We start from the raw sequence: 26,265 nt of genomic DNA on the forward strand, positions 1-26,265 counted from the left end.
GTGCACAATTTTAATTCTCATTGCCATACCCTAACAAGTCATATTTTTTTTACTGAGTTGTGCTTTTACTATCACCAACTAACCCAAGGAAAAGAGCAGCTAAACACTACCACAACCTCAGTTGCATGCCACAACGAGGGCACTTCCTGAAAAAGACACCACAGAGTGTGGTTCAAAGGTGGGCCAATTTCTACAAATGAATCCAGCCAAACAAAAATCTCTCATGTAGAACTTTATTATCAACTATTTAAGATCAGAGAAGTATAAAACATGATTAAATAGAATAAATAAAAGTCACTTATTTAGAAGCTTGGAGAGATTTTCAAGGCACTTCATCAGGTAGGTGTTCACAGGCTCCTGGTTGTTTTCTTCATGTGCTGCTGGAGGAAAAAAACAAGGAACAACAATAAACAACAGGACACGTGGAAGCAAAGGTTGGGATTGAACATGAGGACAGGTGCTGATGAGTCTTTATCAAAGTGAATAAATGCAAACCTTTCTTTGAGATGCTACGTGCCGCCTCGATTCTCAATCGAACAGAGGGACACTTCAAAGTGGTCTTGGCCTTTGATGGGAATTAGAAAGACAGATTAGGAATACGAGCCTGAGAGCAGGAGAGCTTTTTCCAGTTCATAACAGGGTGATAGGAAATGTTAATCATCCCTCACTATATGATAAAAGACAACAAAGCTCAAAGGCAGAGATGTTATTAGCACCACACAGAGCAGAGGCATGTTTGGAATAAATCTGTCACCCTCCACATTATATCAGATTTCATTAGAATATCTTTTTAATTCAGCTGTTTGTTTACCCTTTGATTGTTGTGGAGCAAAGCCCAAATTGAAGAAGCTCCCATACATTGTGTTTCCATGTCTTTACTGTCCAAACAGCTCAACAACACCTTCATGGCTTTGTCTGAAAATACAAGACGGCATGAGAAGTAAGAAAGAGGAACTCATCTGTTCAATTCAAAAAGATAAAAATGACCTTTAAGGAAAGAAAACATCCTGAACACCAGAAAAAATATCTTAAAGACACACTCTGCACCTCTCAGACACATTAGTTTTCTTTTGATTTATTGTTTTCACAACCAACTGCGAAAATGTGGTTTCATCACATACGAAAGTGTCGTATGATTGCAAAACATACACAGGAAATCGGATCTTTCCACAGGAAACCATAGGTGGTATCACATGACACCCACATGGCCTGAGACCACCCACCCACAGCTTAAAGTGTGTGAGGGGACGCAATCTGCTGCTTCCTCTTTGTTCTTCATCTGTGTATCTCATAACCACCAACCTTATAACCTTTAAACATGCTGACATGTGTGCTGCTGTCAAACAGAAGGTGATACTCTGATAGAAACCTGAAGATTCAATGAATTCATCCAAAGGATACGTAGGGACTGTTATCTCTGAGCACCTGATGTTCATGTGAAGATGTTAGCTTAGCATGCAGACAGGAAACAGTCAGGCCTGCTGTTCTTCCACTCAAACATTTAGATTTACCAAATCAACAGCCAATAAATTCAGTATTTTTTGATGGAGTGATACATTTTCAGACACCACGTCTTTTCCTGTTTGCTGTAATGTTTACTGTGCAACTAGCAACTGAAGAGGCATCAGTTCATTCACCGTTTCCTGTACACTGACTGTTTATTGGCCCACAGGGTATGTCTGCAAAGTAAATGTCATCACTTGTTTTGTTAATGACAGCCACTGTAACGATACTTGCTCATCTGTTTCTGTGAAGTCTCAGTTTCACTGTAAGTGGTAGTTTCACAGAGTTTAAAATCTGGCCTACTTAAGTGAAATCAACCCATAGGGGAAACAACTTTCTTGCAGTTAAATTGCACATTGTCGTACCTATTTTCAATAGCTGGGTTTACATGGAGCCTTACATTTTGATTAGAATTGGGTTAGAAGCTTGAACTGAATAATGCTCCATATGAACACCTCAATCATAATAAACGAGATGAAACCAAATAAAATTTCATTCAGTTTCTTAGGGGTTGAGTTTTCCTTTTCCCAAACCAATCAAAAGTACAGTTTTGGTGAAACCGATAGCTGTCAGGCTGCGTTCCGTCTGCGTCAGGGATGGGCATTGATTTAGGTACCGAATTAGGTCTGTCAAAAGTACCGGGTACTGATTCACGTAAAATCAAAAGGTACCATGTTTAGGTACCTAAATGCATCCTTGTGACTGTGAGAAGGTGGAAGAGTAGGTGATTTTCCACGCTGGACATGAACACAACATTACAAGGATACATATTGAAGAATAAATATGTTAAATGGAAGAGAATCTACATTGTATTATTGAAAAAAATTATATTTTTTATCACATCAACACACGACAGTACTGAAAATTGGTACCGTCGAGTACCTATATCGATCACCAGGTACCGGGAATCGGTGCCGCATCGTTTCAAATGTGAAAGGTACCCATCCCTAGTCCGCGTTTGCTCTGTCTTAACATAAAACTTGTTCCCACCAGTCTTTCTTGTGGACCTTCAGACCTTCATCCATGACTTTCTGGTCTAAGGAGGATCCATGGGCAGAACCAGTTTTAGCATATCTATCACTATATTTAGCAACTTTAAAACCCCTCTAGCAACTCTTTTTCAAACAACTGACTAGCAACGAATCTAGTGACTTTCTGCATGTATTGATCTTACCCTTCTCAATGAGCAGCAGGTGCTGCCATGCAACCCCTCCCCTTATCCAAATCACTCAAGGTGGAAACATCTCAAATTGTTATAAACATATTACCAGCTGTTTTTTACTCGCTTTCTGTCTCCCCCACAATGTTACTCCTCTATTCTACAGCGTCCATCACGATCACATGAGAACTGATTATTATTTTGCAAATTTGGTGATGACCTCTGGGACGACCAGTTGCTACTTTCTGCACAGCAGAGTTGGAAACACTGGGCAGAACGGTGAAACAATCTTCTCTCCAGTGCTTCCAGAAGGAGTGCATCAGTATGAAGTGAAAAAAAAAGTGTAAAAACAGTCGCAACTACTGTGGTCAATAGACGATAGACCTCTTTAATAATTACGTGATGTTTTCATAGATCTGCTCATGTCACATGGCTGTTAAATGGCTGTTCTGGTTAAATATCATGGCACATGTAAATATCATTTCTGAATAGATCATGTCGCATGTTAACAGTTGATAAGAGATCTTCAATAAGAATGAAAAAAGTCTACATGTAAACCTGACTGTGAAAACTTCATCATTTTATAACAAACAGAACTGCCCACGATAAAACAGAGGGTGTTTTCATTTAAATGAATTAGGTGCTTGTATTTTCTTAGTTTTGAGCTGTTTAAATATTCTTAAACCTATAAATGGAGTTGTGAATTTTAACTTGTGTTTTCCTCACATACCGTTGGCCAGTACATGTGGCTTGTTGGCAGGGCAGAAGCAGAGGTTGTGAAGGGTGAGCAGAGCATGGCGCCGCTGCGGTGCCAGGTCTGCCAGCACTTCCAGAACTCCGGTCACCCTAAGGATACTCTGCTGGCCATCCTCAGCGAACGAGAGATTAACCAGCAGCCTGAGCCACAGGCCCAGCAGGCTCCCACTGCCACAACTTACAGATGTGGCCTTCACACCGCCCGCCTTAGGCATTGGCACTGACAGGAACGCTTGGAGGAAGTTATTCTGAGAATGACAGACAGTGATGGGGAGCAGACATGATGGAGTTAACACAGGAGTTTGAGAGAAGATCATTAGGGGCTGAAGATGTTTCCCCAGTGAGCACAGTGTGAGTGAGGGCAAGACTTTGAACGGCTCAGATTTTGGTCATTTATAGCTAGCACACATCTGTGAAAAACACTTTTGCACATTGTGTGCTCAGTTTTTACCTTTTGCAGGACGCCTCTGCAGTCTCTGGACATGGCGAGGTTAGCCAAGAGAGAGAAAGCTAGCTTCTGGACCTGGCTGTTATCTGCAGCGACCCCTGAAGCCAGCTTCATGATGCAGTGCATCAGGGAGTTGCTCAGGGTGCCTTTGGCTCCTGGTGCAGTCGCAGGACCGACTCCACAGAGAAAACTGCATGCTGTTAACAAAAAAAAAAAAAAAAAGGGGAAACACACAAACCGCAGATACTTACATCACATTTTGTTTCATAGAAGTTAAAGGGCAGCTCAGGAGGGCGATGCTCAGCAGAAAGCTTCCTTCTTGTTGTTTTAGGAGCTGCTTGCTTCTTTCTGTTTACCATAGAGCTAACTAGCTTAGCAGCCAGTCGCCACAAAAACAAAGACTGACCTGCTGGGCTGCACGGCTGTCTGCCCACGGTACCCAAACATCTCTGCACGGCTGCATGCACGGCTTGTTGTGCTGAACAAGCCATCCAGCCAAATGACAGATATGACGAAGAGGAGCAGACATCTCGCTCAGAGACAGAACAGACTGCACCTCAGAGACGGAGCTGCCGAACTTCTTTAATCGGTGTTCAAAATGTGTTTTGAAGCAGCAGCAGAGGCCTCACGTTAAGTCAGATCGCTTTCGAAAACATAGCTGAAGGATGTTTTATCTTTTAACTGTCTCTTAATCATCATTCACCACGAAAGCTTTGACTAATGATGAAAACAAGCATTTCTTTACACTGAGAGGGAGAGGAATTATTCAGCCTGAGGCGATAGCTGCAATTTATTCTACTTCAACACCATTCAGGAATGCAAACACAAATTTATGACACACAAATAAAGAGAGACGAATAAAAATATCTCTTTTGGCTCCACGTTTCTTCAGTTTAACTGACGTGGATAATTGCTGCAGTCGTAGATTACTTATAAATTGAATACAAATTTGACAAGACGTGGAGTGATGCTGATTGATGCAGCTTATTGGAGAACATGACAGCTTGTTGGCTATGCTAATCCTGGTTGGGTAACATACAGCAACAGGCGTACACTGACGGTAGCCTGAGGTTATCTCAATACCTGTCAGAAAGGCTGGTCTTTCAGAGAACTGACAGGGGAGCTCTGCTTTAAAACAGATCCCCGCCTCTGATGAGAGTCAAAAGCAGCCCCACTGCTGCTACAGATCTCTTTAATCCATTTGTATTGGATTGATTATTTCGCAGAGGTGTTAAAAAATACTTTTTTTTCCCTCTCTGTGTCTGTCTGCTGGAGCAAGTTTTGGGGCTGCAACAAAAATATCTGTGAAAATATGTGTGGCACAGGCAAAAACAACAATCTAACTTGAACTAGCAGTACAAACAAAGCCTTGGATGAAGGAGGCAGACTGGAGATGAAACATTCACAGGAAATGTAGCAGTCTCAGGAGACGCAATGGTAGCCTGAGGGTGGATGGTGTAATACTAAGCCTGGCTGCATGCAGCCCGAACACAACCTGCTGTTCAGTTAACCTTTAGGGAAATACTGTGCCTGACTTCACTGATTTCTGCTACCTCACAGCTTGAGCATTCGAGGGGTCTAAAGCGAGTGAGTTTAGATCAGAGCACACGCACCCACTGAGGATCTGGTGCCAATCAAACAGGGATGCGCAGAACGACACAGACACATGAAACTTCCTCTCCTTTCACTGATGAAACTGATTTCCATTGCACAACTACACCAGACACACAGACACATCAAAGGCACCATGAGCCGTTTATCAAAGTCAAATTTCCCCACTGTTTCCTCCCCGTGAATCTTGCCTTTTCTCTACCCGAGAAGTCTTTTTTCTGCAAGTCTTTTGCTGTTCTAAATTCAACATACACAGCTCCTACATTTTGCATGATGGAATAGCAATATGTCAGGCTACACAGAGACGCTCTGTGCTCCCCCACATCGTCTCCAACTGGTCTGACACCCGGTGCCATACATACAGTGTAACAGCCATGCAGCCTGACCCCTGATCGTGACACTGTGCCCATTGTGGCTGGCAGGCAAGCAGTCGCACAGTGAGACACAATGTTGTTCAGCGGTCTTTGGGAGGACAATAGGGCTCATAGTGTGAAGTGTGTGTGACTCAGTCGGACCGCTAACTGCAGACAGAGGTGACGGGCGAGCACGGGCCAGGCACAGTGCCTGCACAAACACATAAGACATACAGACAGACCCACATACACAAACAGACCTGTGGTGCAGTTGGCCGTGTAGACGCACAGAAGCTCCAGCACCGCCTCCATGGTGGGGTCATCCAATAGGAGCCAAGGCCAAAGAGCATAGAGTGCCAGTGTCAGGCGAGCATCTGTGGCCACCATCTACATAAACACACGAGTAGAAATGGATTACACACGCACACACACTTAAAAAGTCATAAAATACATTAGAGAAACCCTGATTTATACAAGAGCACAAACACAGATGGCAGTAATCAACATAAATTGCTGTAGTGTTTTTCGAAGAGAGCTGGCGAAACACACAGGGAGGAAAAGAATCGCAGGATAAACATGTCGGTTGCCTCCCTGGCTACTTGGTCCAAGGTAACCACCAGTGACTAAAAGGCCACTTAGAAAATGAGGACCAGCTAATATGCACCATAAGTAACGCCATTACAGGGTATAAGAAGCTAAACTTGCTGACATGTAAGCAGGTCTGTGCACATTAAGTTGAATCCCATTTACAGGCTCAGCATTGGTACTCGGAGGTTCCATTAAAAAACAATTAGCAGCGGGAATTAAACGGCAAGACATAGAGGCTCACTTTGCATTCATCGTTGCGATAAAGAGCGCTCCGCAGGATCTCCACAGTCAGCTTGATTTCCTTTAAATAGCTTTCTTCCTGGTGATATAGAAAGACAAAGAATATGTTTAGATGTTCAGGATGATAACACTCTATTAAGCTCCAAAACAGAAAGTACTATAAAACCAATATTCAGAAAGTTTATACCCAGAAGCTCCTTCATGATGAATTCAGATTGTTCTTGCACCAAGTTAAAAAAATAAACAGCTCTGAACTGCTGAGGCTGGAAATTTCCAAGCAGTCTCCACTCACCTTTCTGCGGAGTGACGCTTTACCAGGACGGATGGACTCCATGTGGAGCTGGGAGTGAGTTTGTTTTAACTGCTCCACACAGCTGTCAATAAATCCAGCTGTGGATTGAAATGACACATTAAGTTCAATATGAGATTGAAGTCATAAAGTTATCAATATAAATTAAATAATCTTGCATTTATTGCTGAAAACATTACAGTCAACTGGAAGGCCAAGTCATCTCCTATCCTCCTATCCTATGTTTTGATGCTTTAGAGGTTCAGTAAAAGTAAAACATCCATATATCTCACTAACAGCTACAAATGGATTCACAACAGGAAACAGCCTTTAACAAATTGCAAGCTTAAGTATTGTAAGTTAACAGGTTTTTTTTTTGCTAAATAACATTGCTGTTAGCTGACTGTTTTTGCTAGCTGACAACATGTGGGCAAGCTAACAGTACTGTTAACAAATAGTTTTGTGCTAGCTAATATTGTTCTTAGTAAACATGTCAGAGAAAGCAGTTTTTTTTAGTTAGAATTTGTATGGCTTTCAAAAATGTTAGCTAACAGTCTTATGCTAGCCGACAATGTTTTAAGCCATCTATTTTGTGATAACCTGTTGTTATATATTATTCTTTTTGAAACACATACATGAGAACTAGGGCTGCACGATTATCGCAATCGCAATCGCAATCGCAATCGCAATGTCAGCACATGCAATTCAGATTTTTCTCCATGATAACCAAGCAAATCTGTAGACTCATCATGACACAACCTTTTTCATTAAATCGCAAGCACAATCGCAATCGCAATATTTTCCACCTAATCGCAAATCGCACCTTTTCCCCAAATCGTGCAGCTCTAATGAGAACCATAGGCTGTATAATTAATAGACGTAGTTTCTACAACATCATCTGCTGGCGCTGACATATTGGAAGTGGGGCAGGCTACAGTATGTTTACTTCTACTGTGAAAACCGCTTTTTTAGCTTGGTAGCTGCAGGTAACTTTCGGTACTTCTGGAACTAGCCTCAAGCAGACACTCCAGAAACAGCAGATTCTAGCACTGTCCCATTCTCTCATATTTTTAGACAGGAGATTTCTGCTTGGTGAGAACTAGCAGTGTTAGCACGTGGTATAGTTTGCTGACAGTTTTGGGCAGGCTAACAGTGATGTTATGCTACAGTTCTTGGCTAACTTACAGCATTTTTCACCTAAATCATATTTGAGAGTGGACAGCGTTTTTAGAGAACAACTTTGTCTTAGCTCTTGTGTGTTATTAGATTTGTGCTAGCTTACAGTAATGTTAGCTTGCAGAAAACGGCAAGCTAGGAACTCACATCATTCTGAATGCATCTTCTTACATTAATTCCAGTGGATTTAGCATAAAAAGTGGTTAAATGGTAATGTTTGCTGTTGTCTTATGGTGACATAAAGACATTTTTTTAATTATTGTTATCATGGTCCATTGCCCCTTTGTTCGGTCTGCTTTCCAATTCCTGACCAACAGGTGAGTAATGGTGAACAAAAGACTTATCGAGTTACTACTATTCATGGGATTTACACTCACACACACAATACCACAGACCCAGAAGTCTGAAATTGATGCTGTAGGGGAATTGTGACCATGTAAATTTAGTAAATAATATCTTAAGTCAAGTACATCCTTTTGAAAATAGTTTTTCTTAAAAAATAGATGCTTTTCAACCTTTTTGAGTAAAAATAGGTTTTCATCTAATGCAAACAATCCGTTGCATCATGTGTCTTTTGGGTAACCACCAGACAGCTGGAGACCCACTTAAGATTTTCACAGAGGATGTAACAGATGACAGCCTGACTGTTGCCTCAGGTTTGGGGTTTTACCTTTGGCAGCATGGTTTTGAGCAGCAGGGCTGCAGGCTAACAGTGTCATCAGGGCTCTGGCTGTCAGCTTCTTTAAAGGGTCCTGAAGGGTCCTCTTCTCAAAACTCTGGCATTAGCAGTCAAGAAGGAATACAATGTTCAGTCAGTCCACATAATCACACACTCTTAAAAGTTAGCATCAAAGTCGTGGATCGCCTTGAGCGCACACTCTATTGTATATAAAAAGCAATCAAGTTTAGTCGGATTGAACTCCCACTGTGCTGAAAGGTCTAGACAGGATACCCTGTGCTCCCCTCACACCTTCACTTACCTGCAGGAGCAGGTCACACAGCTGGCTGGCTGAGGGGCCATTCACAATGTCAGACAAAGCTGAAGCGGGTTTAGAGTTAGAGACATCTACGCCCTGAGTCTTTGTTTCTTCTGTGAAGATTGCACAGAGGAACTGCAGAGCCACCGAGTGAAGAAGAGGGTCTGGGAGCTTCTCATTCACACACACTGAAAGAGTTCCTGCAAACACACACACGGGGAAAATAAGAAAGACAAAGTTGGCAGGAGAATAGTTTTCTTCTAATGAATGACACAGTAATACACTGAATCACTGCATGACAAAATGGCAAATTCATAGTTTAAACCCCCTGACAGCTTGATATTTGTCTGGGAACACACTCATCATTTGAATGTGTACACAGACACCAAGATATCATCAACATGTACACAGAGACGTAAATACACAGACAAAGGATCAGCATTCATCTTTCACTGGACTCATCAGATTCCCCTGCTGTGCCATTAATCACAGAGGAAGATGAGTGGGAGGAGTGGAGGTACTTTAAGGACAGGATGTAATTATCCGATCCAAGCATCTGTTCAGAGAAGTTAATACACACTGTAATGATGCAATGATGTGTGTTAATATGAGGGATCTTTCGGAGCCCGAATTAAAAATGCAAAATTAAACCTAAAATGCTAATCCTGATTATTTAGCGAGTTACTCTAATCAGCATAATTATCCTAATCATGATTATAAGCCTTTATGATTGGAAAAAAAATGACTTCACAGCCTGATTTCATCATGTGTCATGATCTCCACTCCTCCTCCTCAGCAGCCTGTTTTAAAAAATGAAGCTCCTTAATGTCTCCAAAAGACAATGGTCTATTTTTATGAATTGAAGTGGATGATACATAATGAATGACTGTGCCACCAACATCACAAAAATTAATTAAGTCACCCTTACTCACACACTGACAGAGCAGAGTGTCTGTGTACCTGCAAATGTTCGCCAGCGTCTCCCCAGTGCAGCAGAGACAGATGGGTACGATGCTGAGCTGTCCCTCCTCACCAGAGTAGCCAGGAGCATAAACACGTCTGCCCAGCACACACACACCGCGTCCCGGGTACCTGCGTCTGAAAGGGGAAAGAGTGAGTCACTAATTTTATGACACAAGACAGCCACAAAGCCACACTGCAGAACACTCTGCAAGGGAGGTTGGATAAATGTCAGGGTAGGAATTGCTGTTGTAGCATCGTTAAAGGTTTTTAACTGAATCAAAATGGGGAAATAAATTCAAAGAATTAACAAAAGAGCTGTTTTCTTGAAGCTCAAATGCTGTTACCCTGTTGGAATACACACTTAGGTTTCACATCCTGCTGTTTAACCATAGGACTATATCACTGTGTTTAAGACACATTTAAAACCTGACTCTTACATCAGAAAATAGACACCTGTGTGAGCTCTTCTTCCTTGTTGGTAATCTCTCCTCACTGTCCTGAAACTCTGCCAAAGCCTGGACCAGGTTGAGCTTTGTGGTCTAATTTGTGCCTGATCCCTCGATTTTATACAGTTGCTTCCGTTTGCAGTCTTTTCTCTGCTGTTGATTGGTCAGCCATTAATCAAATACCTTTAGTTTTGTCCTCTCTTTTTTGATTGTTTTGATTAGTTTGGACCAATCAGACGCATTTATTATATGACTGCCAAAAAACCTGGGGAATATTGAAACTCCAAGCAAGTAAGCCAAAATGACCTGACAAGTTTAGAAAAATGTCTTTTTTGAATGTACAACACAAATATTATGCCTGAATTGAGCGTGAAGAGTAAAAAAATGTGCCAACAGGGAAAGAAACATTAACTTTTCAGATTTCTAAAAATAAAGTCTTTGTACAAGTAAATAAACTAGTTTTGTCTTTAATTTTCTTAACACAATGCAGTTTTCTGGACTTGTTAGGTGAATTTGGCTCCAATGGAGGCTAATATGACAATTTTTACTGAAAATGAAAAATAAATATTTAATTAGATTTCAGTTTTTGTTGACAGCTACTGATGGAGACTCAAATCACCTCACATTAAGAAAGTAGTTACCTATATATTTCTTCCATACATTTATTATTTGTTAGCTATGCATGCTACTTCATTGTGTAAAACTACTTGTCAACAATATTAGTATCCGGTCACTCTAAGCTAACTGTAATGTTATAAACTAAGGGCCATGAAGCTAGCAGCAACACATACAGAGGGGTGCCATTGGTCTGCTTAGTTCCTATGAAATCCATTTGGCTGACATTAGCTCCCTCACTTTGAAAGATAGCACCTCAGTTAAAGATTGACTGTAGAGATTGTAATTAAGTGATTTTTTAGTTTTGGGGTTCAATTTTTGCTTTTTTTTTCATAGAACATTTCCTTTGGTTTGCACATTGAGTATTGACTTAGGACCCACTTCCTCTTTTAAGTTCTTGAGAAAAAGCCATCAGTAGAAACTGAGTAATTGTGTTATTTTATACATCAAATTAATACAGCACAAAAATCTGTGTCTGTGTAAGAACTCGTTTTTTCTATAAAAAGTTGACATAATAGTTGACAAAGGAAGGTTATTCAAATGTTACTCATATGTCTCCAGGCATACTTGATAGCATGGCACCCCCGTTAGTGTCTCAATATGGCAACCCCATCCACTCTGAACTTGAGTTTAAAGGAAAAGTTGACTCCTGTGCATATGTTAAACAGAATGACACTTTAAGCCACTATGTTACACGTTGTGTTACAGAACTGGTTCTGACCTAGTCCTTTGGTATCCAGCATTAGCACTGCCACTAATGTAGACAACAGCTGCTTCAGGAAGTCCATCTGTCCAATCAGCTCCTGGCTCACCATGACACATGACTGCAGCAGTTTGGAGAAGCTGGACAGGAACTGAAGTAACGTGACAAACTAGGAACACAAAGATGGAGAAAGTTTGCAAAATCTAACCACATATGAATACAAACACATTGCACAGATCTATGAAGCAGCGGAGGTTAAAGAAAAAGTGAAAACGGATGTATAGGGAGAATAAGTTCTTCAGATGAAAGCTAATATTCCAAGCTTGCAAAACAATGCTTTGAGTTTTAGCTTGTTGAGTATTCCACCCACACTAAAATCTGGAGGTGCCCTCAGACAACCTCGCGCTGCACTGAAAGTGGCACTGCACTGTAGCAGCCCACGTTTTTGTGGCAAGTCATACTTACAAAAAAAGTTGAAAAACTCTTCAGAACTGTCTATCAGAGTGTTTCTTACCTGGCTCTTGATGTCTTCTCTCTCTCCTGGAAGGTTGTTTGTTGTCTTTAGCTCGTTCAGACATTTCTCGATAGGCTCGATACTCGCTAGACTGAGGAAGAAAAGAAAGATGAATGATGTGCAGGTTTTGAAGAAGTAACTGGAGCAAATTCAAGCTATAATTAGCATTAATTTTTCCAGGAAAGATGAACAAACATATTATCTATAACATAAGTAATGATCCAAAAAATTTCCAAGAATTTGCCACATAAGCTCTTTGTTTTTAACTTTAATTACACTTTAAATCCTGACAGTGTTTTGTAATTTTGATCACAAGCTGTAATGACGTTAACTATCATCTACAAAAGTGAGCTGCATCTTTACACCTGTGTGACCTATATACCAGCCATGAATGCAGAGTGAGGTATTTCAATGCATTTCACTTCGAAGATTGTACTCAAAGGAGCAAGGTTTCACTTCAGTGCACTACTTTTTAACAGTTTTTCTCCCTCCTCAGATTCACACATTCATTTAAAGAAAACGATGTAATACTAAAACCTAAATAAACTGCATTGGGAGCTGGTGTGGATTGGAAAGACTCCTCAATTTGAAACAAGTGGCCAGCAGAGGGGGTCGGAGCAAGGCTTGGCAAACATTTCACAGGGAGTGGATCCATCTGTACCTCACAACTATTAACGACACCATAGGCTGACCTTAACTATTGTACAGTTAGCTGGCAACACAGCCATAACAGCTGGTACTTAAAAGAGCAGTACATCTGCACAATGAAAGTCATCATACAGGAGAGTACAATATACTGGCACGATCTATATCATGATTTTAGAGGACTTTGTCATCATTCTACTATCTATACATTTTAATGTGTATTAGGGAAGAATAATACTTGAAAAGCTTTATATTGCTTCTTTATGATGTCATCAATTCCAAACTGAAAATATAACTGAAATATGAATATTCCTGTAGAAGGATGTAGAAGAATATGTTAATTACATGGGAGCTCAGCCTTTCCAACTTCATGTTAAAACTGTGATCATTAAATATTGTAAGTTTAAATCCGACCATAAGGCTTTACTGGCAGCGTGTCATGTGGGAAAAACACATTTTTCAGGGTTTGATACAATGCACAGTGACAAGGGTGACATCTTGTTCAGTGGGTAGAGTATACAAGAAAAGAAACAGGAGATATATTTGTGGCATGAAACAAGAAAGCTGCCACAACTCTCTTATTGATGATTGGATAGAAACAATATACAAAAAACACGTTATCCCTCATAATACAAGAAAGAATATGTCTTAGTGTAAAGGAGTGGACTCCTCGACCAATATTAACAGATTTGATCAGCTCCATAAAGGAAAAGATTGTCAGCATGATCTGATTTTTTTAATTCCCACACATCAAGAATATCTCCCCCTGCTGTATTTAGCTTTTCTTTTTCTTTTACCTAAACACATTGTGGCATCTTGGGTAAAAGCTTCCTGTATTAATCAGGAAATAAGTGAAGCTATTTGTATTGAATGTGCATCAAGCTGTAAGAATGAACTTGTATTGATTCAGATTCTTTCCTAAAGGGCTGAATGCAAAATTAATCACCCTCCTGACTGAAGAGTTTAAAACAAAATTTAACTGTAGTGATTTAAAAGAAAAGATTTAGATTAAAAAAGATTAAGAAAAGGTTAAAATCTGAGTTCCTGACTTCTCTTCATGATTAACACATCAGAGATATTTGTGTGCATGTGTGTCTGGCCTCCTACCTGGCCAGTGCCTGAAGGAGCTGGTTGTGCTGCACAGCAGCGAGGGTGAAATCTGGCAGGATGACCAGCAGGTTAGCCAGCAGGCCGCAGTGGGCTGCCATGAGTTCAGGAGTTACCATGACAACAGGTTCCACGGCCGAGGGCGCGCCCTGTCGGGAGTCTTGGGAGGTGGCTGAGCCGCTGGTGTCTGTGTCACTCTGGCCTGTAGATACATCAGTAGAGAGCTAATGGAGACACCTCCACACTGGACCGTGTGAATCAGGTCTGGCTGTCTCTGAAGACGCTGAGACCACAAAAACAGCGCACACCACTGTTCTACTTCTTTAAGTTTATATGTTAACTGTTACAAGAATACACAAACACGAGAGATGGTTTTAGTTCAAAATAGTCTGTAACCACAGTGAGGTTCAACATCTCTAAAGGAAAATAATGTGAGGGTTTATATGGTCTGGAGAACTAATCCATGCTCTATTAATTTAACTGTAAACACATGTTAACACAGAGACACTCTTCATTCCTCTCTGTGGTACCTTGAGCTGTCAGTCTGCTGGCAGGTGTTTCTCCAGCGAAGCTCAGAGGGGACGGACTCTTAGGGGTGTGTGGGCCTGAACCTCTTATCTGTTAACAACAACAAACAGACATGAAGACTCACAGGCAGACATGTGTTTCCAACATGTAAGTATGTGTGCTTTATTTTGAAGGAACAAGGCATTGCTGACCACAGTGCTGGAGGTGGAGAGGGAGCTGGACGGTCTACTGGAGTTGGCTGTGGGCACTGGTGGGTCACATCTCCAAAACCACAAAGAATCCTCAGAGTCTAGACGAGTACAGTGTACACATAAACTTACACTGACAGAACAACGCCATCACTTCTGACTCACATGGTCACATCTATGCCGAACTAGAACTTACCCAGTGAACCACTCTCTTGAGAACCAGGTCGTTTTGTGGTGCCACCATGACGCTGCAGGTGGTAAGTGTACTGACCTCGATAACAACAGGTGGCACTAACAGCCACATGCTGAAAGTACTGACAGTGATAAAGTAGGGCCTGAAGTGCTGGAAGACCCACCAAAGACACCCCAGAAACCTCATCGTGGACACATGGGTGCTGGGAGACAGGAGAGGGGAAAGAGTGCAGAGGTCAAATTCTTGACTTCCAAAACAAGGATGAAAGAAGAGACAGAAAAGTAAAAACAAAAGGTGATGAGATTAAAATTGGGTTTGCTTTTTTTTTTTTTAAAGTCCCTGATGAGATTAGTTTCTCCTTACAGGCTTTTTATCAACAAAACATGTCCAGTGATTTTAAGATTTTCTCGTTAGGACTTTCAGTCGTGCTTTTTGCATATAAAGATTATGGTGTTTTTCTGGGGGCTAGTACAGCCTCAAAACTAGAACCCCCCCCCACTCTAAACCCTGCAGAGTTTAAGTAAGGTATTGGTTTGGGAGGAACAGAAAGGAGAGAGAAACAAAGTGAAGGAGAGAACAGAGTAACAGAGAAAAACATTCATGGTCTATAAAAGCTTTTTAACTAGCTGGCAGCGCTGCTGACCTGCCAGTGGGAGTCCTTGGCCTCCTCCGCGTTGGCAGGCATGGGCATCACCAGCAAATTCTGCAGGATAAATGCAGCCTGGACACACAAACCAGAGAAATAAAGGGTTGTGCACACACTGGGTCAAGTCTGCATCAGCAACAGTGCCATCTGCCTGTTTAGGGCTGGTAGTACACAGAAGTCCAGCTTTATTTACTGACCAGTCAATCCTGCTTTCCACATCTTTATCAAGACAAAGCATCATTTAAATGATTTAAAACACAGTTTTATCTATCAGATCTTTGTTTCTATACCAACATAAACAGTCAGCTGATCCAAATGTTTCTTTCCAGACTCTACGGATGAAGTTATTTCATTCTGAAGAGTGAGCTGAGCTCCAACATCACACCTCTCTGCGGACCATGCTGCTCTCATGCTGATCCAGGAGGATGTTGAGAAGTGTACCCCATAGACCGCCGCTGATGTTCTGACAGCTGGCACACAGAGCCTGGCACCCGCTGGGCACAGAGGACAGCGCTGCACCCAAACCCAAACTGGCACACCTCACCTGACATAAAATGGGAGAATTCAAGAGGGTATTCAAGAAAAGGAGGAAACACCAAGAGACCAAAACCAAGTATGTCTAAATGACTACGAATACAATGGGAAGTATATTAAGATAACTTAAATGTTGACCTGAAGATGCTGGTTGTTCATAAGAATAACATTTAAAATGATAACGTCAGAGTCTACCTTGTCAGGGGAGCCTCTTTAGACTGACTTGTGTTGGAACTTATTTTTAGAGACAGAGAGAATTTGGTGTGACTGGCTGTCAAATGTTTCTTTAGCTCTGCAAGTTCTTGTGTAACTCTTGTGGGTTTCATTTGTCCCAAAAGTAAAGAAACTATAAACTCAATTTCATGACAGAAAAACTTATTGAAGTAGAGGTGAAACATGAGCTGGGAGCATCTTAATATTAGAAACTAAAGTCTCTAACTCAAACATACCACACACACCATACAAATATAAAACAGCCTCTGTACCTCCTGGTCTCTGTCGACCCACAGTGGGATAAGCCAGGCCAAACCAAGCTGAGAAGCACTCGCCTCTTCAGCAGCTGCTTCATTTCCTAAAGACCACTGGGATATGAAGTCCTGCTGAAGACAAAAAGGTGAGAAAAAGCACTGTCTGTGTTACCTTTTTTTAAAAATCCACAACAGACTAGCATTGCAAATTAGCTTGGGCAAAAAATAGTGTGATGCATATATATATATATATATATATATATATATATATATATATATATATATATATATATATATATATATATATATATATATATATATATATATATATATATATATATATATATATACATATATATATATATATATATATATATATATATATACACACACACACATATGGTAAAATCGGCCCTATCTCACAATGATAAAGGATCCTTTAAAAACAATTCTGGATCCAGACAGTGATCCAGGTCACCTCCAGAATTTAATCACTTCCTTCTTATCCAATGTACATTTCCTGAAAATTTTATCAAGAGCCATTTGTTACTTTTTGAGTTATGTTGTTCAGACAACCAAATAAACTCCCAAAAACATAACCTCCTTAGCGGAGGTAATAACTCATTTTTAAGTAAACTTCACAGAAATACTAACACTCACACATAAATAAGTGTGTTAAAAGTAGAGCCCGACCGATATGGGATTTTTGGGGCTGATGCCAATACTGGGGGCAAAAAACAGCCGATATCCAATATATCGACCGATATCTGATATATCGGCTGATATATGTATAATAAATTCATTGATATACACAGGATATATACTGTATTTAATCACAAATCATTATAATACCCATATGATTCAAGACAGAGACAGACCATTATTAAATTAAAACTAGGAACTTTAATTATAAAACTGTTAACATAAGAACTGTAGTGTAAACCAATGATAAATAAGAACGAGCTGTAAACACATTAATAAATAAAGAAGTCAAACTTTAAACACAGTAAGTAGAAAAAAAGTCAAACTGTAAACACACAATGAGCAACCTACATGACGTTAAAACGCTGTGTTATAGTCTTACTTTAGATAATGGTTGACCTGTGAAATAAAAGTACCATTTATCTCTGTTTATCTCTCAAAAAAGCAACTTGCGCGACGCTAAAACGTCATTCTATAGTCTTACATTAGATAACGGTGGACGGAGGGGGCGGGCACTCGGGCAGTGTGCAGCCCAACACACAGACACACAGGAACATGAGTGACAGAATCTCCACGGAGCAAAATTTTTTATAATCGGCTACATTTTGGACGATGTTGTTTAATCCGTGACAGGTATAATCGGCCCGATTAATCAGCCTGACCAATTAATCGGTCGGGCTCTAGTTAAAAGTAATTCATGACAGAAACAGTGTGATATGATAAATCAATATGACATTTATCTGTAGCGTTCTTGTTTAACTTATGTCTTGTCTGATATAATTGAGGAGGTGAGTGAAGAGGCCCTCATAGAAGCCAATCACCAGGGGAAGCTCTTAGTATTTGTTTCACTTTCTAGGAGTGGCTGTGTCTTATCTCATCTCCTCATCCAGGTCACGTTTTTGACACGCAGCAGACTAAACATGAATCATCACATTTACCACTTGTTCCTGAAGCAGCTTTGATTGTTTCCTTTCTAACCGGCTGTACCTTTACAAACAGCACACCGATGGCCCTTACCTTGTCTCTGTTTTCAGAAATCATCTCATGGGACAGTTGGAGCAAACAGATGACAGCGTTCTTGGTCACACCTTTCCCCATGAAAGAGAGAGAGTTACCTCCCCACTCGACATAAAATGATGAGATCACCTGCGTAAAAATAAGCACAACATATTTGTCTATCTGCGTCACAAGATCGTGCTCCCGTCTTCTTTCTCTGTCATTTGATTGTCTGACTGCTAAATGCTTGTCATGCAACTCACTGCATACAAAAAGAGGCTAAATACAACAGAGACTAATTATTCTGCTTTATTTGCCATCAGGATGTGGGGCTGCTCTGAGGAGCTAATGAAGGGAGAAAGAGGAGCTCAAGGCCGGCTGAGCTTTAGAGCCCTACGGTGCTGAGAGTGTCAGGTAAGAGGTGGGTCAGAGGGTGGGGAGGAAGGGGGTGAGACTGTGCTCGGTATCTGGTTGTTGGATGGAAGTAGTCACCAGAGAGTGGGACTGGAGAGGAAATTAACCTTCATCGAATCCTAATAGACGTCCATGAAAGCTGACTGTTGCTGAAGCAAACAAATGAATAAAGATATTTGTTGTGTTGAATCCTCAGAGGTCTCCATTCCCAATCAAATATAAAAGTTTGGACACCTCTGTGCTGAGGACTGCTGCGCAAGCTGGTCCACACTGTGTTAGGCTATTGTTTTACGGACTGTTGAACAAAGGAACAGATGGAAAAGGCAAGGTTGATTAATCTCATCAGCATCTTCTCAGTGTGGCATATCTAATCAATGAGATTTCTACCTTTTGCGATTCATGTCCCGTAACCATATCCTGCTCCGTTTTAATTAATTCCTCAGAAAGTACTGAGCTTCGCCTTTTATTCATTTCTGTTGGCAGTTCTTGGCTCTAATGAAAGGGTAGGAAGCGTGCATTTGCCCACACAACACATGAACATATGCACAAAGTGGACACAGAACATTGCTCACACATGCTCACACACCTCCAGAAGTCCACTGAGATACTTAGAGCAGAGGGACACAGGCTCCAGGTCAGGGCAGTGGGAGCTCCAGCCGGGCTGGGCAGTGAGGCTGACCATGCCCTGCAGTGTCCTCTCCAGGCTGGGAAGGCCGTAAAAACGCGGGGCATCGGACACCCGCAGGCACTGAAGCAAACGGAGTGCCAGCTGGCTCTTGAAGGGGCCTGCTAGTGCCAGACAGAGCCTGGACAGAGAGGAGAGGACAGAGAGGAGGAGTGAGAAAAATCGCAAACCAGACGGACAGGAGGTGGTCGAGTGACAGGGGAGAGCAGGAGAAAAAATCGTCATGAAGCCAACACAGATCTTCACCGTTAGTTTTTCTTTTTATGTCTTAAGCTGGCAATTTCTATGTTCTGTTAAAAAAAACTGAAAGTTTTGATAAAATATACTCTTAAAAAGCATTCCTTAGAGTGAGAGAAGATTATTTTACTACTTTTCTCCTGAAAAAGCAACACAAGAGCTTAATCACTTTCTTATGGATGAAAACAACTTTTCTTTCATTCATTTTCAATAAAGAATAATAAATAAACTATATTTGGTGCAGAACTTCAGAGCTTCATCTGATTGAAAACCAGGAGTGACACAATTCCCCTTTTTCATGAAATCGTGTTAAAAATGTACAAATTATTCAATGTTCAAAACAATCCTTGTGAAATCTGGTTTAAAAAACTGACCTAGGGTTAATGCGCAGTAGCATTTGGATCAGAAACTCTGCTTTAGGGCTGGTTTGTGATTCCTACCTGTCAGTGGTGTTTGTCACTCTAAGGAGTAAGGTGTTAAAGAAGCTGGTGAGTTCTCGCTGCAGTCTCTGGCTGACGTGGTTCTTCAGCTCTTCCAGCTCCCCTGGGCTCTGAGTTGAGGTCTGGGTCTCCACACCAAGCAGCAAATTAAGGAGGGATGCAGCCTCCTAGATGTTTATAAATATACAGCAGCACGTCTTTACTTGATACTTTCTGGGTCTAATTTAAAACAAGCTAATTTAAAAAAGAAAACGCTTCTAAGCATTAATCTGAAAGAAGTATAAGGCTAAAAGACAAGTTATTTAAACCACATTTATTGCCATTCTTTCTGACTAATCTCTCGACTGTTTTATATGTAATAGTGACTGATCAATAGACCCTAACAACTGTCAATAAATTTCAGTACAAAGGATCAACATGATCCCACAGGTCATATCAGATATTATATAAAAGGAATTCAACAAATGTCACCCTTTCCTGTTGACACTGTGGCAAAAACATTAGTTTTATCATTCTTATTAGTCAGCTGAAGCCAGAAACACACAACAAAGCATTTACATCTTGACTGATTTCAAACTTGGAAGCTCACACACATTAATACATTTCTAACCTATTGTTAACATGACAATCCTTTGATTGCACAAACTACACAATTCCAATAAACTGCTACACAACACACAATAATTCCATTGACAGGAGATCTCACAGAAGCCTACATGGCTAAACCAGACTACAGAAGATAAACAAACGCAGAAGGGTGATGAGCATCATCAGCTGCCATCATGATGTGTGTTTTGTTTACTTTTGTTGCCATCAGGGATGGGTACCTTTCATATTTAAAATGAAATTGTACCCATGCCCGGGACCTGGCAATCAGTATCAGCACTCAGCGATACCAACTCTTGGTACTTTTGTGTGTGTTTATGTGGTAATTAATATGAATCTGTTTAATAATAAAATCTCAAAGTTTTTCAATTTATTTATTTCAATATATTTATTTCTCTCTATGTATAAGCTTGCAATGCTGTGTTTATGTCTGGCATGGAAAATCACCTACTCTTCCACTCTCACAGTCACAAGGATGCACATAGGTACCAAAACATAGTGCCGTTTGATTTCATGATGATTGTACTCGATACTACAGATGGAACTCGGTTAGCGCCTATAAAAGTACTTAATTCGGTACCAATCCCTTGTTGCTATGTTCATGAGCTGATGACATGTCCCAGTTCGCTCTTCACTTATAGTATTCAGCTAGAGGCAGCAGCACAAGCAACTGCACATATTTAACACGTTTAACATTTACAATTCCATGGGGCTCAGATGGCCTAGCGGTCTATGTCGTGCCCCATGAGGTTTGCCCTGGAGTGGGTGGCCCTGGTTCTAATCCTGTGGCTTGTTTCCAGCATGTCACTCCTCACTCTCACCCTGTTTCCTGCTCTATCCACTGTCCTCTCCTACCCCATTAAAAGCATGAAAAGGCACGAATAACTTTAAAATGAAGAAAAAAAAAAAAAAAAGATTTACAATTCCAGATCAGGGATGTTCTGATGCAGATGGGGGGCAGTAAAACAGTCGTATTGATGCGACACACTTGAGGATTATTTGGACAAATAATTGGATACAATGAGCTCTAAACCAGGTCACACCTCCTCAAGCAAATTGGGCTCTTTATCTAGCTTAAAATCGTCCAGCATGTCTCCAGCCTAAGTACCATGGAGTATCCTTGAATTTGCATCCTGTCCTGCTAATCCCCGCAACAGAATCAGCGCCAGCGTGTGCATCTCTAAATTTCTGATCACTATAAGAATAACTTTAAACAGCAGGAAGACGTGATATTAGTAATGATGTCAAAAGTTGTGACATTTGCCTCATTCATACTTCAAGATGCATCGAGTGCAAAGCTCAGAGGAGGAGAACTGAAAAGGGACGAAAAAATACCATCCCATAATTCCCTGCTAAACCTAAACTCAAAGAGTGCCAAATATGCAGAACTTTTTCTTGAACAGTTTACATGAAGAAGATTGTTAATGGGAGTGAAGAGAACGACAGATGTTCCTGAAACAGCTCAGTAATTACAGAAAAGCCGGAGCAGAGAAGAGCTGTTCACCCCTACCAGGCATTCAATCTGAGTCTGCTTTAGCTGCCAGGGGAGGGCTTATTGTTTACACACACATTAATGAGAAAGCCAAGGTGAGACTGATTAAATCCTAAAAGTAGCTCTCCTCGCTGAAACAGTGTGGTTATTCTTCTCCTCAGGCAAACATATGACTCCAACTTTGTGTTAAGAGCCCAGGAAATAATCTGTGCCGCAGGTTTGAGGTGCTACGCTGTGATACTATTTTCACGTCGTTATGAGACTGTAATATGTTTGGCTTGTCTGCTGGTGTGTGATTTATTCTAGCTTTGATTACAGGTATATAACCCTCTGTGTCGGAGCGTGGAGAGCCTAAATAGATTACTAGCCAGCAGTGCAGCATATTTCACATGTGCATGTACTACTGCAAGAACGATATAGACTGTTAGCTAGATCTGCAGATCGTGAAAGAGATGTCTGAGCTAAAAAAAAAAACAGGCATCTATATCACAACCATGTAGAAAAGGAATTATTGCACTGAGTTCACTTTCCTTGCTTGTCTGTAAAGTGTGAATTATTTGTACCTGGTTGAGGAGCAGCTCCAGTATCCAGTGCAGGTCCTTGTCCTCAGGGTCAGAAGTGGACTCAGTGTGCACCTGTTTGAAGTAGGCATTCAAAAATGCAACAATGCCCACCAGCAACCTCTCATCCTCGACACAGGCAGGGCGCACCTGGAGAAACCTGCAGGGAAGGAGACAGAGACTGTGTCAATGAGAAGAAGAGAGCCATGTGAGAGGAATAAACTGGTGATAATTTACGGTTCATTAGTTTTAATAACTAAAGAAGACTAAGCCAAAATCTATTCTTTTTTCTATTGCTCTTTTTTATGGTAAATTCATTCAGTAACAATGAAAATCAGCGAAAGTAATTGACATATCATAAAAACTAAACCTGAACTCTTACTTTTTTAGCGATATCCTCAATTTGGTGCACTTCCATAGGAAAGGTTAAATAACAATTTAAGACTTATTTAAGGACAAAGAAAAAGGAAGAGGACCTGAACTGAACAAAGGAAGGGCTTGCAATTCAATTCAAGAAAAGTCTTCCATGTAAGCCAACACATGAAGCCATACTTGGCTCAACAAACAACTTTTAACATAGCAATGTAGAATCTGTACACACTAAACTTTGACAGGGGTTCTCCTAGTTCCTGTTTGTGTCATTTTCACTGTTCAATTAGAAGTGACTAGTGACATATCAATAGCTGTCAGTCTGCCATAAAGACATCTCATCTCGAAATGCAGTATGTAGTATGTTTGTAGTATGTGTATGCAGTCTGCCCTGTTCTGTTAGTGAACATTAGACCTATCCACTGCAATTATATCACAAGTGATTATTTATTTTTACTTATTCAGATTCCTGAAATACCAGTGATGCCTCTAGGTAAACTACTCAAGGTGAGGTTATGAACTAAGAAATTATAGCATCCATAGTGAAGACAAATCTTGAAGGATGAATTTCATTTTGCTTCTGATATGAACACACTTGCTTGTGCAGGGTACCTGGTCACTGCTGACTGCCATCTGAGCACCTGAAGAGTGTCCCTGCAGCTGTGGGTGGGAACGTGAGGAAGGGCCAGTCGGTCGATCAGCAAATAGAGGCTGAGCCTGGAAAGAGCAGAGGTCACTGAACTGTGTCCTGCTGCCATGACGATGGCCTGGATACAGTCCTGAAGGGCAGTGGGAAGGTGAGTCGCCCGCAATGACAGAACCTGTGCTTCTGACAGCTTTAAGTCAGGATGAAATCTGACAGGGAAGAAATGTTGAGAATATAAACACATTAGATTAGATTAAAAGCAGATTTGATCACCTGAAGGGTCGAGACATTTCCAAGTCATCAACAGAAAGACGTTTTCTTAGAAATACATGTGACTGTATCTGACAGAAACAGGCGTTGTAGCAGAAACAATCAGACAGATAAGCTAAACAAAGCTGTCAGGCTCCATCAAAACAACACAGGCTTTAAATATAGAGCTATGAACTTTAAGTGAAGTGTTTCTTTCCATATAACAGCACTGTTAAAAGTTAACTTTGAGGTGGATTGATCCATCTTCAATGCATTGTAAACACCTTTGCTGTAATCAAGCTGGTTAAAACTGAATGAGAGACATTCTCATCTGTTTGAATTAGGTCACATTAGAAGTAAATGAAGACAGATGAAACACAAGATGCTGAGCTTCTGAAACTGTTTCTTTAAAGCTATACTTCCTGAGACATTACATTGTATAAGAGTGATGTTCATCTAGATTGCTGCTGCTGTTTTCTTTTTTAAAAATTCCTACGATACAGTTATCATTACAATCGGTTTCTCCAACACTAAACATTTATATGAAAAAATGGAAAAACAAGATCAACACAAGAAGGTAACCTCCTTGACCCTTTTTCTTCCATATTTTCTTTTTGTCTTATTTCTAAGTTGGTTTTAATTGATCTTTTTTTTACCTTTATCTTCTTAAAGTATTCCACTTTTAGCTCATGTGAAGTTTGTTTTGTTATTTGTTTTATTCCAGAAAGGAAGAAATAGAAGGAAAAAGCAATAAGAAAACAAAAAGAAAAATAAAGCTATAACTGGAAAAGTTTCAATCAGTTGATTAAGGAGTTACTTGAAATTAAGATAAGAATAAACTGACAAATATATGAACAAGACGATTTGTAGGCTTTTGAGGAGACTGTTCTAGCTCTCTGCTGTATTAAGAGTCAAATGTACTTTAGTTCTTACTCATCAACATTAGTTGAAATGTCTTTCAGCTCCTCGAGCAGGTTATCCATCCCAGAATGCCATGCAGTATTCCATGCCACCTGCAGTGCTTGGTGAGCAGGTGCCAGTGTGAGCAAATCAGCAGAAGGGGGCAGGACGCAGCAGTGTGGGCTGACAGCATGATGAGACGCTGCCTGGAAAGGGATGTTGTACCTTTGGGGGGAATTGGGAGATGATCAAACAGTTAAAAGACTACGGCCTACAAAAAAGTGACCTTTAATTTTTTTTATCAGCTCACCTGCGGATAACAGACAGTGGTAGGGAAAACGGTGCAGGGTTTACATCTGTGTTTCTATTCTCTGACCTGATATGGCACAAAAGAGACAGCACAACAAAGTGTTGAATAAGGCTAATAGTTTCTTAAGCATGGGGAGCTCTCAGAGAAGAAATAACAAACATACCACATTTCAATGCTTGCAATCTCATCAAATAGCAGCAAGCTCATTAGGACAGCAATCTCGCTGCCATTGCCTTTGTTCTCCTTCAATATCAAGGATGCTATAATGAAGACACAACAGACACAGTTTACATACGGTAATAAACACACTGTATCCATCAACTCATGCATCCAGTAAAAGACTTCATAACTGTGAAAATGAGAAACACTTCGATATTAAAGTCCATGAACACACTAAAACATACGTTCACTCAAAGGGCTTAGCTTATATCATGGCCATGTGATGCCTAATGAAATTCAGTGTTGATGCTTTAAATGCAGTTATACATACATACATAGAATGTGCAAAGTATAAATCTCAGCACATCTTTTGCATAGAATATAGAGTACACTCAAAAAAGTATCTCTAGTAGATCTGATCTAAAAATATGCTGAAAGACACTTTTCCACATTCAGAGTTAGTAACCTATAACTTAGCTACAACACCAGCGACAGCACTGCAGACAAAGCTCAAATAAAGCTCCTTGTGTCGAGCTGAGCTCTGTAGCAACAAGTTGCATCATACTGATGTTACCACTTATTATAGTGTGACATATAAACTCTACATCAAAGCTTGACTTGTCATCTCTTTTTCTGACAATGTGCCCCCTGGCTGCACCGCACAACGCGTATAGCTGTTACTTAATGAGTTGTCTTGTGAACGTACCCCTGAGCACTGCGAGGAGCAGGAGGTTGCGCTGTGCCAGGCTGTGCCTCAGAGCTGGATCTGCATACACCAGCTTCCTCAGGATGCAAACACAAGGCTCCAGCAGGCAATCGGAGCTCTGGGGAAAACAGCAACATAAGCACTC

The 26,265-nt window shown here is 40.7% G+C and overlaps 1 protein-coding gene and 1 long non-coding RNA gene across 5 annotated transcripts in view; one reads left to right on the forward strand and one right to left on the reverse strand.

The window, feature by feature from the left end:
- Positions 1 to 226: 226 nt before the first annotated feature.
- rttn (rotatin) overlaps positions 227 to 26,265 on the reverse strand; it is a 38,939-nt gene continuing 12,900 nt past the window's right edge. Inside the window, exons 21-49 of one of the 4 annotated variants that reach the window (XM_074693412.1) lie at positions 26,121 to 26,238; positions 25,419 to 25,515; positions 25,256 to 25,321; positions 24,979 to 25,170; positions 23,763 to 24,005; positions 22,785 to 22,941; positions 20,124 to 20,290; positions 19,348 to 19,567; positions 18,369 to 18,497; positions 16,668 to 16,778; positions 16,034 to 16,192; positions 15,646 to 15,723; positions 15,006 to 15,204; positions 14,813 to 14,910; positions 14,624 to 14,711; positions 14,094 to 14,295; positions 12,342 to 12,432; positions 11,846 to 11,996; positions 10,061 to 10,198; positions 9,104 to 9,300; positions 8,794 to 8,899; positions 6,951 to 7,048; positions 6,660 to 6,737; positions 6,091 to 6,217; positions 3,870 to 4,063; positions 3,393 to 3,666; positions 812 to 915; positions 496 to 565; positions 227 to 377 (exon numbers count right to left, since the gene is read on the reverse strand). In XM_074693412.1, coding sequence (XP_074549513.1) covers positions 295 to 377; positions 496 to 565; positions 812 to 915; positions 3,393 to 3,666; positions 3,870 to 4,063; positions 6,091 to 6,217; positions 6,660 to 6,737; positions 6,951 to 7,048; positions 8,794 to 8,899; positions 9,104 to 9,300; positions 10,061 to 10,198; positions 11,846 to 11,996; positions 12,342 to 12,432; positions 14,094 to 14,295; positions 14,624 to 14,711; positions 14,813 to 14,910; positions 15,006 to 15,204; positions 15,646 to 15,723; positions 16,034 to 16,192; positions 16,668 to 16,778; positions 18,369 to 18,497; positions 19,348 to 19,567; positions 20,124 to 20,290; positions 22,785 to 22,941; positions 23,763 to 24,005; positions 24,979 to 25,170; positions 25,256 to 25,321; positions 25,419 to 25,515; positions 26,121 to 26,238 — 4,035 coding nt within the window. In that variant the 3' untranslated portion in view covers positions 227 to 294. Of the gene's footprint in view, positions 381 to 495; positions 566 to 811; positions 916 to 3,392; positions 3,667 to 3,869; positions 4,064 to 6,090; positions 6,218 to 6,659; positions 6,738 to 6,950; positions 7,049 to 8,793; positions 8,900 to 9,103; positions 9,301 to 10,060; positions 10,199 to 11,845; positions 11,997 to 12,341; positions 12,433 to 14,093; positions 14,296 to 14,623; positions 14,712 to 14,812; positions 14,911 to 15,005; positions 15,205 to 15,645; positions 15,724 to 16,033; positions 16,193 to 16,667; positions 16,782 to 18,368; positions 18,498 to 19,347; positions 19,568 to 20,123; positions 20,291 to 22,784; positions 22,942 to 23,762; positions 24,006 to 24,978; positions 25,171 to 25,255; positions 25,322 to 25,418; positions 25,516 to 26,120; positions 26,239 to 26,265 lie in introns of all 4 variants that reach the window. The other 3 variants (XM_074693409.1, XM_074693410.1, XM_074693408.1) reach the window with 3 other exon arrangements.
- LOC141807412 (uncharacterized) lies at positions 18,673 to 23,885 on the forward strand. The gene is made up of 3 exons (XR_012599842.1): positions 18,673 to 18,761; positions 23,616 to 23,657; positions 23,758 to 23,885. It is a non-coding gene; the product is annotated as an uncharacterized LOC141807412 (long non-coding RNA).

This window comes from Halichoeres trimaculatus, unplaced genomic scaffold (genome assembly GCF_033239565.1).
Source record: "Halichoeres trimaculatus isolate MK-OKI-2021-1 unplaced genomic scaffold, fHalTri1.1 fHalTri1_scaffold_18, whole genome shotgun sequence".
Classification (NCBI taxonomy): Eukaryota; Metazoa; Chordata; class Actinopteri; order Labriformes; family Labridae; genus Halichoeres; species Halichoeres trimaculatus.